Source organism: Scleropages formosus, chromosome 20 (assembly GCF_900964775.1).
Source record: "Scleropages formosus chromosome 20, fSclFor1.1, whole genome shotgun sequence".
Lineage (NCBI taxonomy): Eukaryota > Metazoa > Chordata > Actinopteri > Osteoglossiformes > Osteoglossidae > Scleropages > Scleropages formosus.
This window is the reverse complement of record NC_041825.1, coordinates 17,469,937-17,489,516: the sequence shown is the minus strand read 5'-3', so window position 1 is coordinate 17,489,516 and position 19,580 is coordinate 17,469,937. Positions and strand designations below refer to the sequence as shown.

Genomic DNA, 19,580 nt, shown 5'->3' with positions numbered 1-19,580 from the left:
TTGTCAACATGCTGTGTGCTTGTCAAAAAAAGCCAACAAGCCCCTCGGGTGGAGCGATCCTCAGAGCGCCCAGGTCGACGGCTCGAGCAAATTCTGGCCTCAGTACAGCTCAGCACATCCGATGGGTCTGGATCTGATGGGCACGACTCCTAACGGAAGAATTAAACGTGGTGAATGGTAGTCACCTTTCTGTGCCTGAAAATTTCAAAAACAATATTCAGAAAAGCAGCACTTAACCACACGTTGCTACATCATGCTAGAGAAGCGCACGCACACCATCTGAACCGCTTGTCCCATACGGGGTTGCGGGGAGCCAGAGCCTAACCTGGCAACACAGGGCGTGGGGGACACACCCAGGATGGGACGCCAGTCTGCCGCAAGGCACCCCAAACAGGACTCAAACCCCAGACCCACTGGAGAGCAGGACCGGGTTCATCCCACTGCGCTACCGCGCCCCCCTGCTAGAGAAGCATACTCAGATTATTATTCTCCGAGAAAATGTGATATAGCTTGGAGATTTTAAAAAAAAAAAAAAAAAACTGAGTTTTAAAAAACTTAAAAGCTCATCAACCTCTTGAAACAGCTGTATATCAAGCCAAACAGTATGTTCAGAAGGAACACGATGAAAGGCAAACGCTGCCATGCTGATAAAAACAGTTTACGACTATTTTCGCTCAACAAAGACCAGTGAAACTACGGGTGAAAGAGAAACCAAAGTTTAAATGATGAGCAGGTTCCAAAGTTAGGAAACGCCGATATTTCCGAATGCGAAAAAGCCAGCTAGCTAGGTAAAATTACGAAACACCCGTCAGCTGGGTAGTCACTTTAGTTGGTTTGGTGAACAGCTCGTTTGTGTTGGATGAACGTAGCACTGCTGGTGGATGATGTACAGGATATGTGCTCCTGGGCATTTAGCCACCATTCATGAGAAATGGTCATCGTAGTGCTACGGTATTTATGAGAAAATACAGATCTGCGTTTGGGAGGAGTTGGGAGGAGTTAAAGAAGCACCAAAACCCTAACGGCGCGTCCATTCCAGAGCTGACCCGGGACTAATGTCGCACCCCATTTATGTGGCTACCAGCAGTACCCCTTTTGGGTATCAAAGTGCCAGTGCTTCATGGACAGTTCTTTGACAGATTTCAAAGTGCTCTTATACTCCTTGGGATGTTGCGTGCATTTATCCGTTTAGTCTAGAGACCTGCGTGTCTGGCTATCAAACCTCACCCCGTGTGTGTGTGTGTGTGTGTACGTGTGTGTGGGGGGGAGGGGGGTGACAAGAGTGACTTTACAGAATGTGACAAGTAACAAGGAAAGTCAGGGAGCGACAGAACTAGAACAAACCCCTCTTCCTTTCCTCTACAAAAATACCTTCTCGCCAACACACGTTCGCAGAGAAACATGGCCCGCGGCGGGTCTGCCAGGAAGGGAGTTGGCAGCCGAGAGAAGCTTCTAAGAGCGGCAAATCTGTCTGGATCGTGCGGCTTTGCCGCTTTGCGTATGGCAGGGAGACGCGCGTCCCTCCTGCCGTCCGCGGGGATGCGGGGAGCACGGCTGCGGCCCAACCCCCAACCCTCCCCGAACACACTGCGTTTGCTTTCTTTTCATTCGCTTCCACAGCCATGAGCACAGCTCGTGCGCTGCTCCTGCCAGACGTGGCTGCCCTCGCTCTGACAGACCCCGCTGGAACCGCTCGCGGGATCAAAGGCGTGGGCTTAAGACAGTATAATACAGTGGTAAGCATGGGGAAATAAAGGGCACCCACATATTCGTGTCTTTACTGTGGTTTTTATTACAGCTCCATCCATATTGTGGAAGCCATGGCAGGGCAGGAAGGGGGGCATGCACAGGAATTTTCCCTAGAACAGCAGAATTACAACTAAAGATTTTACATCACCTCGAGGTGCGTCCATCAGATTAAGCAACAAAACGAGAGAGGACTGGCTGTCCCTTTGGAGACTGTGGAGTGTGCAGGCATGACAGCTTGCTGCACCGGACAGCTCTGTTTACTCGTGGGCAGCTGGGGGGGGGCTACGGCGGCTTTGACAATTGGGTCACTGGCATGGTGGCACAACATGTAGCGCTGCTGTCTCACAGCACCTGGGTGGTGCGAGAGGACGTGGGTTCGATCCCTGCTCAGTCTGTGTGGACTTTGCGTGTTCTCCTTCTGTCTGTGTGGGTTTCCTCTGGGTGCTCTGGTTTCCTCCCACAGTCCAAAAACATGCTGTTCAGGTTCATCCATAGTGTGTGAGTGACAGAGAGAGAGTGTGTTCCACTGATGTATGGATGAGTGACCCCTTGTAAGTAGTGTATCTAGCAGTGTAAGTTACCTTGTGTGTGGGCTGATAACACTACATAGAGTTCATTGGAAGCTTTGGAGAAAAGCATCTGCTAAGTAAATAAATGGAAATACTGGGAGCATGGAAGTGCTCTGAAGCAAAGGGAATTCCCTTACTCTTCTCACAGCAGGGCTCAGGTCCTCACACAGTACCTGGTGGCCCATTCACAGTGCTACAAGCAGCAGGGCTATGATGAGTCTCTCAAAGCTGCAATGACAGGTGGTGCCAGCGAGTTCCCCCTACTCTGGCACAGACAAGGCTGCCCAACCCTCATCCTCTTTGTTTGTTTTTCTGGACAGTGAGAAGAGAACATGCAAGGACACCACATTTCCAGTGCCACTGGGGTTTATGCGAGTGACAGCTCCCATGGGAGGAGGATCCACAGCATCAGGAGGTTAGCTGCGAAAGGAAGACGTCTAATCCTAATCCTATGCTGCAGTGCATCGAAAGGGCGGTCTAAGAAGGCGTTTCCTCGTCTGGGTGTCGAACCCTTCATGGAGTGAACTAGGCTCAAGTTTTATTTGCTGGGTAGACTGCATTTCTAAGAGGGGCAGCTGGCTGCTGCATAACCCCTTCTTCTGCACCTGTGGAGACTTGTGATTGAGAAGGGAGGCTCCTCACTCCAGCAGCAACCGACGCAACTCCTCAGGGCAGGTAACGGGGAGGGCGCAGGTGAAGTTCTGGCATACGTAGGCTGTCGCACTGCCCTCCAGCGGCCTCAGGGTGGCGAGGACAGGCAAGCGCTGGTATAAGAAGCCGTCTGTATCCCCATCCGCTAGCATCAAAACCTGAGAGAAGCGTATAGAGACGGCGAGGGGAGGAGAAAGAGAGGACAATCATAAAATGAAGACTGAGAGAAACTGAAGGGGAAGAGCAGCACAAAAAGGGTAAAGTCGTTGCATAACTGCGATGTTCACACACGGACAATATTCCAACTCACAAGCTCTTTGTTAAATTTACGGATATGTCAGCTAGATGAAAAATGCCACGGTACGTTTCGAAGAGCTCTGAACCCTAATTCCTTTCAGCGTCTGGAGTGTCTAATTAAATGAAAACCATAGAGCATCCAACAAAACACTTCAAGCAACTGATATCACTTATATGAAGTGCAAACACTCGCACAGACTTCTTAAAATCCAAACTGGTCAATGGCGGCCATTGACCAGAGAACTGTGCTCAGGAAAACTGGACGGTAATCTTCCTGCTCCCTGGCTCGTATTGATCTCCACTGGTCAAGAACCACCCCCTCATCCCCCAAACACTTCACAGAAGCAACGATATCAGGAAGGGCTCCAGCTGGGGGCGCCGGTCGATGGCATCTGTGGAACTCCTGTGGACTGGGCTGCTGCAGCAGCAAAGGAGAGGGCAAGGGCTATGCGCTGGGCTCTGCTCCTGTTGCGGGAGCTAAGGGAAAAATTAAAGTAAAATGCAATATGTAGGGCTTTCACCTGCCCACAATGCAGCAGCAGGGGGTTTCATCTGCAGTCCGGGGAGGAGGGGGTCAGTGGAGGCAGGGCTTGGAGAATCGTGACCAACTTCTGCACACGGTGCTGCCTGAAAGTCACCGGCTGGCATAGAAGAAGTGGGAGGGGAGGTGCGTGTCTCGGGGAAGGGGGGGGGGTCATTCGCAATTCCCTGTATTGGTCACGCAATGGAGTGGCCAAAGACGTTCCTACAGCAGCCATCCAGAAAGAGCATGTGCTTAGCACCACACGTTGACTCACGCACAAAGACGGCGACTCAGTGTAGCACACGCCTAGCGAAACAACGGCCAGGATTATTTCACTTTGTCGTCAAGGAGGTTCCACCTTCAGCGGGATTCTGCGACAGCTGGGAGCTCCCTTTAGTTACACATGCAGCAATCACTGCGGGTGTCACTGCCTTGGCTGACATTCCACGACAGTCAACGAAATAAAATGAAAGAGTCACGGCAGACAAAGCAAGTTCCAGGTTCTGCAGATTGAGGTAACTTCTTCCTCGGACCAGTGTAAGACTGTGATGAGAATTCCCTGTAGCGAATGTGCCCGCCTCCTTAGCTGACAGGGAGAATGACGTCATGTCATCTACCCAGTTCTTCGAAAGGGGGACTGGGGGGAGGTGCGGCTGGCGACTGAATAAAACCAGACAATTACGGCAGAGATATGGTTCAGCTTCCAAGCCCATGAAGGGGAAGCTGTGTAAGCTTCAGCATGCCTCACTTGCACTAAATGTCTCCATCAGCTTCCCTTGATATATGAATGCAGACACACTCTGTGGCAAGAAATATCTTGCATTTTAGATGTGGTCTGGCTAGGACTCAGAAAGGTTTCAGTAGGTTACTTGGCAGCCCAGCCATATTCTTCACTGTAAATGCAGTGCTAAGGAAACGAGTGGATTGCTGGCATGGAAAGTATTCCCAACAATCAATTTTGACCAATGGCACATGATTCAAGACAGTGTCCTCCCAGGCTGTCAGGTTTATATCAGTGGCTCAGGTCACACTCTGTCCCACCCCACCAGGCCCCCTGAGGGGCTTGTTACTGTCAGTGCAAATGTGCGGACCATGTAAGCATTACTTATTCATTTATCCACACTGAGTTTGCCATGGAATGGAATGTGAGGAATGGAGGAGGTGTCTTCCTCATCTGAAGTGAATACATCACTTCCTCTTGGCCCTTGATTGCAGGAATGTTAATGCACTGTTGCAAGGGTCTCAAGTGAAATATGGCAGCTGCCCGATTAGGAAGCAGCTTTGCTTCCTCTCATTTTCCATCTCACCTCCTCAAGAGTATTTTCCCTCATGACTCAGAGTCTGAAAGCCCTTTCTGTGGCCCGTGGAGTTTTTAATTGACTGTGGAAAAGCTTGGTGTTCTCTCAAGAGATGAGATGGAGCTCCACTCGGGACACAGCACGATGGCCTAGTTGTAGAGGTGGTGTGCGGATCTCCACTGAACTTTGTGTTGACCTCCAGGTTCCACAAGCACACAGACAGAAGAGATTTCAGAGAAATGAGACCTGGCCAGTTTCCAACAACTGACTGCACTAGCAGGCAAAAGAAACTCAGAACTCTCTACCCTACGCTGCTTGTACATACTCATTAAAAGCAGATACCAATCCATGGTATAACATTTCTCGAAAGGTCTTCCTACTACTTCAGCTGCCAGAACAAATGTACTGTAAGGGAAAGCTGCCTGGTGTCAACCTCAAGGTAACATTCAGCTCCAAGTCCAAGTTTAATAATCTGATGAGGTGTCAAAGGTAGCGGTACCTGAACATCATGAAGTGGGGCAATTGTGATGTGATTAGTCATGCCTTGTGAAAAGGAAGCTGGATTATGCAATCTTCGAGTGAGAACAGGGCTTTCATTTGGTCTATCATTTCTCCTGGGAAATAACATGACCGGTAGTTTTCAATAAACCCATGAAGAAAATGTTTTTCATGACGCAAAAGCAGTAACTCCTTCCTTTTTCCTGGCTCACAACAGCAAGCACTGTCTTTCAGACCAGTTGAATTCATGCAGATCTTCTAAATACTGGTGGTCCTAGCTCAAAAGCAAAAATCTGGAGCTCAGGCATTATTATACAGAGTTGAGTGCCATCACAGACAGATGGTCCTCAGTAAATACATCAATGATGAAAAACAGTGGAAGTAACGTGCGTGCATGGGTTCAATGAAAATAAATGAACCAAGACACACAATCCTTCAGAAGTGACAGATGCTGGTGTAAAGATGACACGCAAAGAGGCAACACTGCAGGACTTCATAACAACACTTCATGAGCTGTATTCCACATTCCAGGGAGGTGAGCGCTCAAGCACTCATACACTCAAAGAAAGGTTGAGACTTGGTTAAAACTAACAACCTGAAATCTGAGAGAGACGACAGTGGATACAAAGTAATCTCTGTGGTATGTACAGCACTTACTCTTATTAACTTTTCAAAAAGCATGCCAACCACGGTTCAGTCATTGTCATTTTGAGGCCACAGGTTGGACACAGACAGCTAAGACAGATAAGCAGTAACAGAGAAACAAATGTAAACACTTTCCTCATTTCACTTTTTATTTTATGCATTACCTGAAACATGTAGAATGGAACATGTTTCCTCTATATTATATGTTTATTTTATGAAGTCAGATATCTGACAAAGTTGCTCTGAACAGACGGACGTCAAACCAATCCTACATGTTTCAGGAAACACATAGTTCAGCGGTTCTTTGTCTTCTACTGTGAGTGCCTGGAACCTGGGAGACCACCAGCTCAGACAATGCTGTCTTTTAGAATCTTCTTGAACACATGACCATACCTCATACCCCAGGTTTGTCACAGCCATGCCCCTGGAAGGAACTGGCATGAAAGTATGGTATCATTTAAAAGTACTGTATTCACAGCTGTCATTTTATAGTTATGTTCGGAAACCATTTGTAATATTTTGACCGAAGAGAGACGATGCAAGTCAATCAATCAGTGTTGTGGAAAGGCAACCTAGGAGAAGTCTTAGTGTTATCCTCTAAAATGTAGAACTTATTTGCATATTTTCTTGTCTAAACATACGGAGATATAAATTACGACACAGGTACATTAATGAGGACAGCTGCTATTGCAGCTCTTATGTGATAATACTTATTACCATACTCATAAAACATTTCCTCTGAGAGCAGATACGGTTCTGATTAAAAGACCGATAAAGCTGATGCAAGACACAGCAGCCGACTTTCACATATGTATTCCCAATTCAGTGGGTTGCACAACGTCTTTTCTGTCCTATCACTGTATACACCCAACACCCACAAACTACCCTTCGCTCTCCTGTGGATTAAAAAAAAAATGTAAATGTACATTCACCAAATTGAACTGTACAAATATGCAAGCAAGAAAACAGGTAAAACTTCCAAAGTGTTCAAAGCTACACTATGTAATTTCGTTTTCTGAACCAGAGGTTTGCACTCTTAAGGTAAATCTTGCTGACAAAACTTGCAACCAAGTACGTAATCAGAAGTCAGAACTAAGAACTCTTTATTGCCAGTATACAGCATGTAATGGGTTGTTGTTCGGCACCCAACATGAAACACAATATAGCAATATAGAAGAGAGTGAAGGACAAGACGATAACTATACAAAACAGTCACGTGTAAGTCATAAGTAAACAACATGGTTGCAGACACAAGGAGTGGTGTAAATATAGAACAGTGCAGTCGACAGCAGTCTGGAAATGACTACAGTGTATAACGAGGAGTGCATTCAAGAGATTTGGAGCAAATACGGAGATATGGAGGACATGACGAGAAGTGGCTGGGGGGTGCACCTAGTTCATTTCATTGAAGGCATGGATGGTTACAGGAAAGAAGCAGTGGAAATGACGTGAAGTCCAAATAGTGATGAACTTGAACTGGCTCTGAGATGGCAGGTCTTTTATTGGTGGTAGCTGACAGCTAATGATCTCCTTAGCAGAGGAGACCACTTGCTGCGGCCTGGTGGAGAAGGTGGAGGCAGAGGGGAACCAGATGGTGATGGAGGTGGTCAAAACACTCCATCACACTATGATGGTCGTGTAAAAGTTTATCAGGATGCATTGTGAGATATGAAGCTTCCTGAGTTGGTTTCACTATTCATCAGATAGTCATCACCATTTTCAGAACATCGAGAGCCTAAGTAAGCATAAAGCTCAAAGTACAAGACTGCAACATGATCTTTAATTACAAATTGAATTAAATCAATTATTAGAGCCTGAAAAGGTTCTCCCTCATTTATCTTGATGCCATGAAAGACCCATGTGGGGTTTACAGGCTGCTTCCCAACACATTTCTCGATTTTCAATAAAATATTTGATTGGCCTTACCTCAGAGTATGTGTATTTGCTCAAAGGACAAATTGACCTTTTTATTTCAAAAGAAAACAAATCTATTCCCATGCATTGGGGAATAAATTGTGTTATCAGACAGGGGTGGAGATGGCTGGAAAACAAATGCTGAAAGGAAAAACCTCGAGAATATGCATAAGCAACGAGTTGAAAAGTGCAAATTACAACCTGACCCAGAGTCCTCTTACTTATGCAAAACAAATGGACCTGCTGCAGTATGCAAGCCCCTGCCTCCCTCCAATTAAAAAAAAAAAAAATTAAAAAAAAAAAACCCAAAATAATACACCAAACAAGTATCCAGGGGCATGGAAAGTACAGTTGTCCACAGTGACTGCATGTAACACTAGCATGATGAGAGAACACACAAAAAAGTGTTATGGGTCATGTGATGCTATATTATCGGGGTTATTTTGAGCATTGAATATTGTGAGTCTCAAAAAACTTTCAATGACTTAAATGCAAAAAGCCACAAAGGAAGTATATTTAAGCAAACAATTCACCAGTTCATATTGTCCAATAATGACAATTCATCTGAAATAACAGAGTCCTGAGGACTCTGTGATGTGCCTCAATGTCACATTTTAATAATAAAATTAGCAGGCCATCTCCCACAATGACAATGATGTAATTCACAGGGCTTATAGCGCCACCAGGATGTTGACATTGTTATCCGTTTTCTGTTCTGCTTCCATTCACCCAAAAGATCATTTATCAGAGCCCAAAGAAGAACCTGCTACAGTGGTTTACATCTCTGTCAAATGAACACCCACTTCTACTAGCAAAGGAAACATGGCTACCATTGTTGTTAACTGCCTTCCATTAGGGGGCGCGGTGGCGCAGTGGGTTGGACCGGGTTCTGCTCCCGGGTGGGTCTGGGGTTCAAGTCCCGCTTGGGGTGCCTTGCAGTGGACTGGCGTCCCGTCCTGGGTGTGTCCCCTCCGGCCTTGTGCCCTGTATTGCCGGGTAGGCTCCAGTTCCCCGCGACCCAGTATGGGACAAGCGGTTCCGAAAATGTGTGTGTGTGTGTGCGTCTTCCATTATAGGTTTTTTAAGAATATCTAGAAATGCTTGAACAGGTCTTGAAACATCCTGATTTGGACAGTGTAACTGGCAATCACTGCTATGGATTATTATAAACCATGCACACTAGGGTTGATCACTACCATGGTGGGCCAAAGATGCACTGCCCAGTCATGGTCACTACGTTAACACTGCACGCCATAGGTAACTGAAAAGCATGTCAATTTTAAATATTCTCAACAGTTAATCACTTTTTCCAGGGAGGAAAAGAGAGCTTTTAACAAACTTGAATTTTAAAGCCCAGTTGCTATTTACGTGAGCTAATCAGGTGTGGCGTACCGCAGGTGTCAGACACCCTTTTCAGGTGCAGCAGATAACAACACGGAGTTAATGGCGAGGTTGCAGCACTCAGAACAGACGCCAGATGGACATCCTCACAGGTCCAAGGTTTGTCATTATATAAGCCGCAGTGGAGGCGTGGACACTGATATTTTAACATCAGACAAGAACAAAGACAGATAACTGAGAGGCTGAAAGGAAGACAATAATGCAAACATTTCACTTTGCCATCTGCAGCTTGTAAGATAAACAGTGCTTCAATAATAATGTTCTATTACATAATCACAGTTCAGTTTATGCAGTGGTTGAAATTTGTTAATGGATTCTAATATTAATATTTCACTTATTCACTTTTGATAACTGTTTATCCGGGTCAGGGCTGCAGTAGTCCGGACACAAGGAAGCCGTGTACACACACTCACCCTTTCACACACTACCTACAATTTAGTGGCGCCAATTCACCTGTACTGCATGTCTTTGGACTGTGGGAGGGAACCGGAGCACCTAAAGGAAACCCATGCAGACGAAGGAAGAAAATGCGACTTCAGCATTCAGACTGAGCCAAATTCAAACCTACACCTGAACAACCCAAGTGCTGTGAACCACCATGTCAACCAAGATGGATATTTGATATGTGGAATCTATTTTTATGTCACATTTTCATATAAATCGAAATTCATCGCTTGCCTGCTCTGTCACGGTTTTAAACAAAGTAGCTGATCAGTCTGAAGTTTACCTTTAAACACACTATTAACTGTGGCACAAATGCAGTGGGCAACTGCTCTGTTGAAAAAAGGAAGCTGACAACTAGCTCCAAAGCGAACAAATGAATTCTACCAGAGATCAGGAACTGAATCAGTATAGAGCCTTAGTAGAACTGTAAAGTCCACTATTTACCATAGACAAGTGCACAACTAATTAGAAGGAAGTACAAGATGCTATTAGGGAACCAAAGGCAATCTCAGCCCCAAGCCCAAACGGAGGACCCTACAAAGTCTATAAGCATTGTCAAAAGCTGTTATATAGGCTCTGGTGGATCCTAAAGGTGGTCTGAAGAAGGAGTAGACCTGCATGGCAGCGAAGGTGTGTTGAAGGGATGTGAATTCTCAAACACTCTGCTCAGTGTAGCAAGCAAGTTGTTCTACAGCATTGTTACTCATCATTTAACAGCATCCCTCCTCAGGAACCCATATACTGACATAGAAAGGAGGAATTCTTGGGGTGTAAGGGTGCTTAGCACATACTAGTGTGGTAATGTAATTGTTTAGAGAATCTTGTTAAAGGGAGGAGGTCAGTTGTCACAAACACCTATGACCCAATTCCACAGAAGCTGGTGAAGACAGCATTAGAATGGTACCATGTCCCAAGATCAAAGACCTCATTGTGGATTCATACAGTGAGTCCATTTTGTAGGTCACACTGGGAGTAGAACATCCAACTGGTACAGGTAGGAGTATGGGAAAATTATAGGTTGCACTATCTCCCTGATCCTATTTTGGCAAAATTTGGGAAAAGTTTAGTGTAGGGTTAGTACACAGTAGGACTGCCCGAAACCAGCTTGGTAGTGGGTACAGTGTCTTCTTGATGAGCAAGTTTGGGCAATGTTTCATCATGGCAATACAAGGTCTTGGGAGATGATGAATGATGAGTGAATGGCCAGAATTCCAGGAATGCAGCAGCAGAAAACACGGATTTGGTGGAAGCAAACATATTGTAAAGTCTTGGGGCAGAGCTCTGGAAAGCAGGATCCCCATATTATGTCTTTCACCCAAGAAGTTTATGATGGGCTGCTTAGTCCATCCAACCTGTATAGCTGAGGAAAAGGTGTTCTCTAAAGCTTACAAGGAAGTTATCTTTTCAGAGCTTACAGTTGAACCTTGCCTTGGGAAGAACAGATTGAAGAGGCTAATGAAAGAAAGATGTTGAGGTACTAGGAACTGATGGAGTAGTGTCGCTCAAAAGGCTGGAGGACCAGGTGTGTGCCCATTAAAGCAGGTTGCAGGGGATTTGTAGGGAAGCCTATATATAGGGCCTGTAATATAATGGGTATCAGAGGCAGCCAGAGGACGAAGACCATGAGTTTTTACTGAGCCATAGGCTCAAGGTAGCACTACCTGAATACAGACCAGGGCCTGATCAACCCTGGCTGACCCACCTTGGTGAGGATGTGTGATGTTGGAAGACTGAATTAACTTTTGAAATATATTCAATAAAACATATTTTGCACTGACAAGAAATGTCAAAGAGGTTAAGACTCGTATTTGTGCAAGGAAAACAGGTACTGTATGTTTGCAAAACTGACATGTACAGTACATATCTAGATTTTATATGGGGCAGCAGGTAGATTAGTGGTTATTCATTACTTTATATTCAAAGGAGCTAGATTTGAATCCCACTCCATGCTGTAGTGTCTCTGAACTAGATATTTACATAGTATTTACTATACTATTTAGTATATAGTAAAAATTACCCAACTATATAATTAAGTAATAAATAAATAATTAAATAATTTTAAGCATATTAGTTCAAAAACCTTTGTAAGTCATTTTGGAGAAAAGCATCAGATGAATGAATACATATAATATTACGACAGGAACGTGATTTTAGAAGAGGCAGGTTCAGACAAGTCATGGAATAGCTGAAATATTGCTCCAGATTTTAGGATTAGCAGAATGCTAACAACTGGTGCAATGTGCTTTCAGATTAGTGCCAAAATTCACACTTGGTTTCCTTAGTTTCAGTTAAGAAGATGGAAGGATAAAATTCTGTTAGTTTAGCATTCCAATAAGAGGTAAATCCCTGAATCTGGCCTTCGACAGATGTTATCCGAATCAGCAAAAAGAGGTTATTTAGAACTTCTGTCAGCTGATCAAGTGGCCGCTTTAGAAACTGGGAATCAGTGTTTAAAATCAGACTAACAATTAATCCACATTGTTCACCTGATTCACCTAGAATGTAGTTAATACTTCCAAAACACAGTTTGAAAAAAGAATCCTTTGCAGCATCATAGTCTTTTGCCATTTACCATTGTTGCAAAAGCTTCAGGTAGGATAAATGCCTTCCAGGAGTGACACTTCATAAGATACCATTTTAAGCCTCTCAACAATTTAATTTCCATTTAAAATCTCGTATTTACTTTGATTTTACAATCACACAGTTAAATTAACATCAACTTTTTTAATCTTCTGGAAGACTAATTCTGTCAAAGAAATACAGCAATAATGACAAAACGAAATTCAGGAAACATGCAAGATAGCAGATAAGTGTCACAGCCCCAACCACCAGCCCGACTGACCGCACCTGCAGTTGATCAGGAGGCAAAGGATAAAGCGGCAGCTCGGACGTTCCTGCGTGTGGAATCTCGTTGGAGCAAACCGAAGCGCTCCATGATCACCCAGTGTTCCTTACCTTGCTCTTGTGTTTCTCCTGCCCGGCTACTTGACCTTCTGCTTCTGTCCTCCTAGTTGTTGCCTGTGCCTGTCCCTTGGAATGACGTCTGTAGATCGACTGATTCCCCCCCCCCCCGTCCCTGACCATTCACTTTCCTGCCCCTTCAAATAAAACAGCACTCGAGTCCATCTGTTGGAGTTCTGTGTACACCATGACAATAAGTACGTGGACTTGTAAACCAGTAGTTGAAGATTTATGTGCCAGATGGGCTGCGTTGAACCCTTTGAAAATGTGCTTTATCTGAACTGCTTCAGTAAAAATCTAGCTGAAGAAATGGGTAAAAATGCAAGATGTATACACAGCTCTGGGTAAAAACAACTATTTTTTTTTAATTACTCTTTCCAGTAGATGTACTATGATAGGAAGCACATGTGAAAGGCCACTCCAGACTGTGATCCTGGGTGAAGAAGCTCCATGGGGAATGATGAGCGAGGACTACTGTGAACACATTGGCCAAAGCTCCTCTAATCTCCAGCAGCATCTAGGGTTTCGTTACTACTGCTCTGAACTCCTGCTACTCAATCTCCCCCTGCCCTCTTCCTTTAGGTCTTTGGTGCTCTTCTCTAGTCCCAATGGTCTTGTTAGGGAATCGGACCTATTCATCTCCCCCGGTAATCAGTTTAAAGTTTAAAACTTACTATTCTCTGAAAGGGTGAGCTCTCTTCATCGGCTTAACTCTCCACAAAGCTTACAGGAACATCAGCACTCAAGGGCCCCTGCCTCACAATTCTTTAACACATATCTCCACAGTCATATAGTGTGGTTAATATCCCCTTTCATTCAATGCAATTACATCCAATACCCCATGTATGATCATGATTTTCAGCTACTTTATGTTTCAAACTGTATGGTGGGATCAGGTTTGGTTCATCTGGAATGGTTTCCTCAATAGTTAGCCTGAGAACAGTAACACATCAAGCTGGTCCTCTTGACTAGCTAAAGACTGAATATAAAGTCACATGCTAGATGAATTTCACTGAACTGCCACTACTGATGTAGATAATCATAGAACCTCACATTGTCTAGTTAACCATAGCCTTGAAAGTGAAGAACTAACTTCTATTATATTGAGTAGAACATATATAAATTAAATTTGTACCTGTCCTAAATTACAAGCTTTCCTCAAGAGAGTAACCATATGAATGTTGGATGCAGCTGACAAAGGAAGTTTATATGCAACACTGAAAAGCCAGAAGCAGAACCAAATAAATGAAGAAATGGCTGGTTCGTTTTTTGCTGAGGAGCCTAATCCAAACCCATCCCTGCATACACACTCAGGACTTTCTCCTTAACATTGTCAAAATTGTCTCTGCACAAATACTGCACATATATCTCCCCTACTAAAATACCTACAGGCATTATCCCAATGTGCCCCATCAGAAAGCACTCTACCAGCATTTTGATTAGTTTAAATCACAAACCATCCCATGTTTTTTTTTTTTTTTTTTTTTGCAGTTAGCATGGCTGTTGATCCCAGAGGTCACTGCTGACTGCTCCCAATAAGTTGTGGACTGTCATACCTTCCCATTCTTCTAAAGGGCATCTCACCTCGTTCTGCAGATTAGCAGTATCCCAGCCCAACTGTATGAGCAAGCACTGAGCAGAGATGAACAACAGAAAGGTTCTGTCTCCAATTATGGTACTTCACCTAGTTCACTTTAGTGCCAGTGATAGCGTTGAGCTAGATATCCTTAATAGTAGTTGTACAGTGCTTACTCCATTATGATTTACTACGTGAAATTAATGTAACTGGCACAGGAACAAACGAAGTGACGGTGAAAACACAGAAGTCGTTGACAACTTCTATCTCTTGGCATCAGTGATTAGCAGTCAAGAGAAATGCCAAAGACTAGCACTCAGAGGAGGTGCAATAAAAGATCTAAAAAAGGTCCTCAAAACTGCTGATGTAGCCACAGGAACAAGGGTTAGAATTTTTCAAGCAATGATAATTTGTACAATATTATGCAGATGTGAAAGATGGACACCGCAGAAAAAAAAAATACAAGAGACTCATTTGAATTGTGGCACTGGAGAGAAATTTAAGGATACTATGGATGGCCAGGAAAATAAAGAGATCTCTCTTGGCTCAAATCAAGCTAGAACTGTCATGGGACAAACAGATGATGAGACTACGGTTATTATACTTCGAACACTTCATGCAAAGACTAGATGAAAAAGCTGAATAGTAAAATGAACAGGACATCCAGAGGATGGGGGATCAATCAAAGTGACAACAGACACACCTCCCTTTAGGCTAAGGCCACAAATGGAAGAATGAACATACACCAGGTAATGTATTTATGTGGTCTCTGAGAGTCAACAACAGAATTTTAGGCTGTATATGTGCTATACTGTACAGCTTTAATGATGGACAATCTGGAAAGACTATTTAGAAACCAGATTTGGCAGTCATAGAAAGCTGCATGTTGTACTTCAAAAAAGAAGGCTGTTCGAAAAGGAGCTACTCAGAATTGCTTGAGTAAACACAAGTCTACTTAAGTCTGGGTAAAATAGTACAATTCTAATTCTCTGCTAGGCAACTCATAACAAGTAAGTTAAATATGCAACATATATACATTTTATGGATATTTCAAAACTAATGTCTGAGATGAGTAAAAAAAAACCTTCACATTTGGTTCACTGCACAGAAAAACACTAAGGGTTGGTGACACAATTTTAACAGTGATATCATATGAAGCAGTAATCAAGTATATGGATCACATGTGATTCTTTTCTGCTGAAGGCAGCACTGAAATTACACAAAGCAGCTCTGAGGGGTATAAACCCTGAAGTATATTGGGCCCCTCTGGATGGATAACCCCTGTGAACTCCACCATTCATTGCATGAAATGGAAAATATCACCCAACAATAAAAATGTTTACACACATAAGCCAATTTCACATTCTCCACAGTTAAACATAATTCCCAGGCTTTGCATGTCCGATCAGACCACAGCACGTGTGCAAATATATGTGAGAGTAACTGTGACTTTGTGTGTGCATGCATGGATCTGAATCACTTTTGATGTGCTGTATAAAAAGCAGAGGGTGACTACAAAACGCCCACATTGTACACACTCACAGCACAAGGAATCACACGCTGCTTAGGCTGCAGCTGGGCTACCCTGACTAAAAGAACCCCAAATCACTGAAACACTTGCAGCCAGTTACCATGGAGGCAGAATTGAGGGTGAGAGAGTGATGGGGATGCACAGGGGTACTGTTAGATGTGCCATCTCCACAACTATCAAGCCAAAATGACACAGTAGGTAGAAATTATGAATTTCAGTAGGGATCACTAATTAAAACACTAGTTATGTAGCTGAAAAATAGTGAGTTCTTTCATTGCAAGATGACACAGAAGGGAAAAATAGAAAGTCTGGAATAAAGTCAATAGAAAAGCAGTAAGCAACAGTAGTTAAAGACCTGGACCTGACACCCAAAGGTTGTAGGGTCATATCCTATAAAGGGAGTTGTTCTTATGTGCTTGGGAGACGTTCCTAAACAGTAATAGTTGTTGTTATGGAATAGTTATGGAAATGTCCATCCCTATAAATGACAAGGAAAATGGATTGTTGTATCATTATAAGTTGCCTTGGATAAAAATGTGTGCTTAGTAAATAAATAATGCAGGCCAATATTAGAGACTTTTTTTGTCTGTGAGCTTTAAGGGCTTAGTTTCAGAGCCTTCAATTATTTATGATGGACACACATACATATGAATGTATACAGAGTGTTCAGGTAGATACCTAAAGGCCAAATTGTGTTCCTCTCTCCCAATCTCCAAGAATAGATATTTACACTGGGGATTTCAGGCAGGGAAAACTTTATCATGGGTCCATCCCTGTAAAAATAAAGAATCATTTATTTTTCAGCAGGCAACCTGACTTTGTAATCATCACTCAGGCCTGGTTTACTTTTTTGGTCATGTCCGAGTCAATTAAGCAAACAATTTACCCAGATCCCATTCGAAGCTGAGTGGCAGACAAGCCTGGATAATCACAGGCCTCTGCTTCCTCATCGTATTCTGCCCTGATGAGATCCTCTGCTATTCATTTTACAACCTTTTAGTAGCTCACCACCAACATGCCTGCCTGCTCATTTCCCTGCTCTTGCCTTTGTCTATCTGAAGTCTGTGTTGATTTTGTGATGCCTCTCTGCCTATGATTACTGAATGGCCCTTCCGTGTACCCTAGCTGAAAGCACAAATTCAGAATTAAAATATTTTAAAACATTATATTTAACAATCTGTGAGGTTTAAACAAAGGGAGACACGCTAATTCAGCACCATGCATTATATTGTGGTTGTTCATTTTTTAGTTTGTTGGCTGACAGCAGCATAGAGCCAGAGTTGCTCAAACTGAATGAACTCACTGTACTCAATCAAATAATCAATCACAACACCCAATTAAAGATCTTAGCATTTTCTGCAGCCCCACCTTAAGGAAGCTCCTTTTGTTTCACGAAGAAAAATGCCTGCCTCCCATGAGGGATAGGTTTGTTACCGTCTATAATAATGCTAGAGTGTAATGGGCTCATTTTTCCTCCTCAGATACGTCACAGCTCTGTATGCAAGAGCCTTCATCATTTTACCCTAGGAGCCATAGTTTTTCCACCTCCTCCCTGTCTTCCACAGGTTTGGCTGATGCTGTTTGTGTGATCTGACATCACCATCATAGCCCAAAAGATGGTCACTCTCAAAGTGCACTGCATCTACAGAGAAAATAATCAGCCCAAACAATACACCTAAAGAATGTACCAGGGTCCCTCAAAAGTTTGTCTTGAAACCAGAGATCTGGACAAACATAAAAATACTTTGAGTATAAACAAGGACAAAAAAATCTACCAATTTGTCCCAGCTTGCTGTTACCAGTTTTGTTGCCAATTAGCATAAACATAATAAGAGAGAAAAGGCAACAGATACTGCCAAGATCCTGATACATGATTATGAATCCCAGAGTCCAAACAAAATGTACTGTTGAAGCATATAAAGCACTTTTCTTGAGTAAGTTAATTACTTCAGCAAGTATGTTGTCACACTCAAGAAATGCTTCTTCTAAACAAATAATAGAAGATAATTTATTTACATATTCTCAACAACAAAAGAAACCAAACCAGACCATGTAATGAGACTACAATGAATTCTTTATAATGTAAACATTATAAGATCTAAACTGTGACAAACTATAAAGACTTCTTAATTATTGCAGAAGCTGAGTCTTGGATGCCCAAAAGCAATATTTTCAATTAAAATATACAGTGTATATTGTGCTTTAGACCACACTCCATTTTTTTTTTTACTATCACAGGAGTTGTCTTCAGAGAGGCTGCTGGCCTAAATGAATGACAGACTATTTAAATTAATAATTAAATAAGTAAGTAAGTAAGTAAATAAATAAATAAATAAATAAATTTAACAAAACCAAAAAAAGGCCTTCAGTGAGTATAATGGACCCCATCTGAAAACATACTCTGGCCTGAGAGCAAAACGAAGAAATAATAAACTATAAAACATTCCATATACAGTTGCTTTGTTTAATTTGGACAATTAGCCAAGAGCTACAGAGCGCCAAGTATACTCAGGGTGACAAGCTGAGTGAGATAATCAAGCAGACATTTAGGCCTAAGCTTCGGGAGGAACATGGACACATGCCTCGCTTCCTGGTCATTAGGTGAACGAAGGGCAGCAGCGACAGGTTCCACAGACAGATTGCCACAGGAACTTAAAGGGTTCAACGCAAGGGCCAGACATTCACAAACACAGAATGAAAACAGGCTTCATCAACAGTCATTAGGCAGCATTTCCCCGCTTCGGCACTATCACAACAAATTGGACAAGGTAGGCATCAAAAGGCAGCACTGGGTTCTAATTTGTGTCAAAAGGCAAAATGTAATTCTGAGAAATACTCAGAGGCCTTCAGCAGCATTAACTGAGTTCATTAAAAATAATCTATTTCCAGGTATTAAGGGATTTAAAAATGTTTGGTTTTAAAATGAATGAAAATAAAATCTTAATTTCCACATTTGCTCTAAAAAGAGCTGAAAAGCTTATGATACACAATAGTGTGGCAATTCCGTAACGTTTGCTTGGAAATTAGGTTCAGTCTTATAAGCATATTCCCAAGGAAGCCATTTCAGCAGTGCTTTCTTAAGATATGGTGAGATGTGCATACTGAGAAGCAGCACTGACACGGGCGCTTTTATACATGACCAGCCACCTCCTCAGTTCAACCACAAGCTGCTCACTCTCTGTCTTGACATTGAGACGGATGAGAGCTGGCTATTAAGGAGGGGAGGAGCACACCTTGCAGCCCCCAACCCAGCCACTGACAGCGGTCTTCATTTATCAGCAACCACTGCACCACAGCGTAGCATGCGTTTCTCCCCAGGGATTTTGTCCATGCGGCTTCAATGTCAGAAGCTCTGGTCCATTCCCATGGGAAAACCCAAGCATACAGCTCACAAACAAGACACATGTAAGTGCGGCAGAAAGCGCCCGCTGGGATTCTGTGATGTCGTGTTACGCAACTAGCTCGCTGCATGACATTCTGTACGTGTTCCGGCTCTTCCACACCTGGAAAAAGGCATGTCTTG

At 43.3% G+C, this 19,580-nt stretch overlaps 1 protein-coding gene across 2 annotated transcripts in view; it reads right to left on the bottom strand.

Annotated features, from left to right (window-relative positions):
* Positions 1–2,347: 2,347 nt before the first annotated feature.
* Positions 2,348–19,580, bottom strand: part of spata20 (spermatogenesis associated 20) — a 39,014-nt gene continuing 21,781 nt past the window's right edge. For both annotated transcript variants that reach the window (XM_029246680.1, XM_018761924.2), the window contains exon 16: positions 2,348–3,127. In XM_029246680.1, coding sequence (XP_029102513.1) covers positions 2,957–3,127 — 171 coding nt within the window. In that variant the 3' untranslated portion in view covers positions 2,348–2,956. The remainder of the gene's footprint in view (positions 3,128–19,580) is intronic.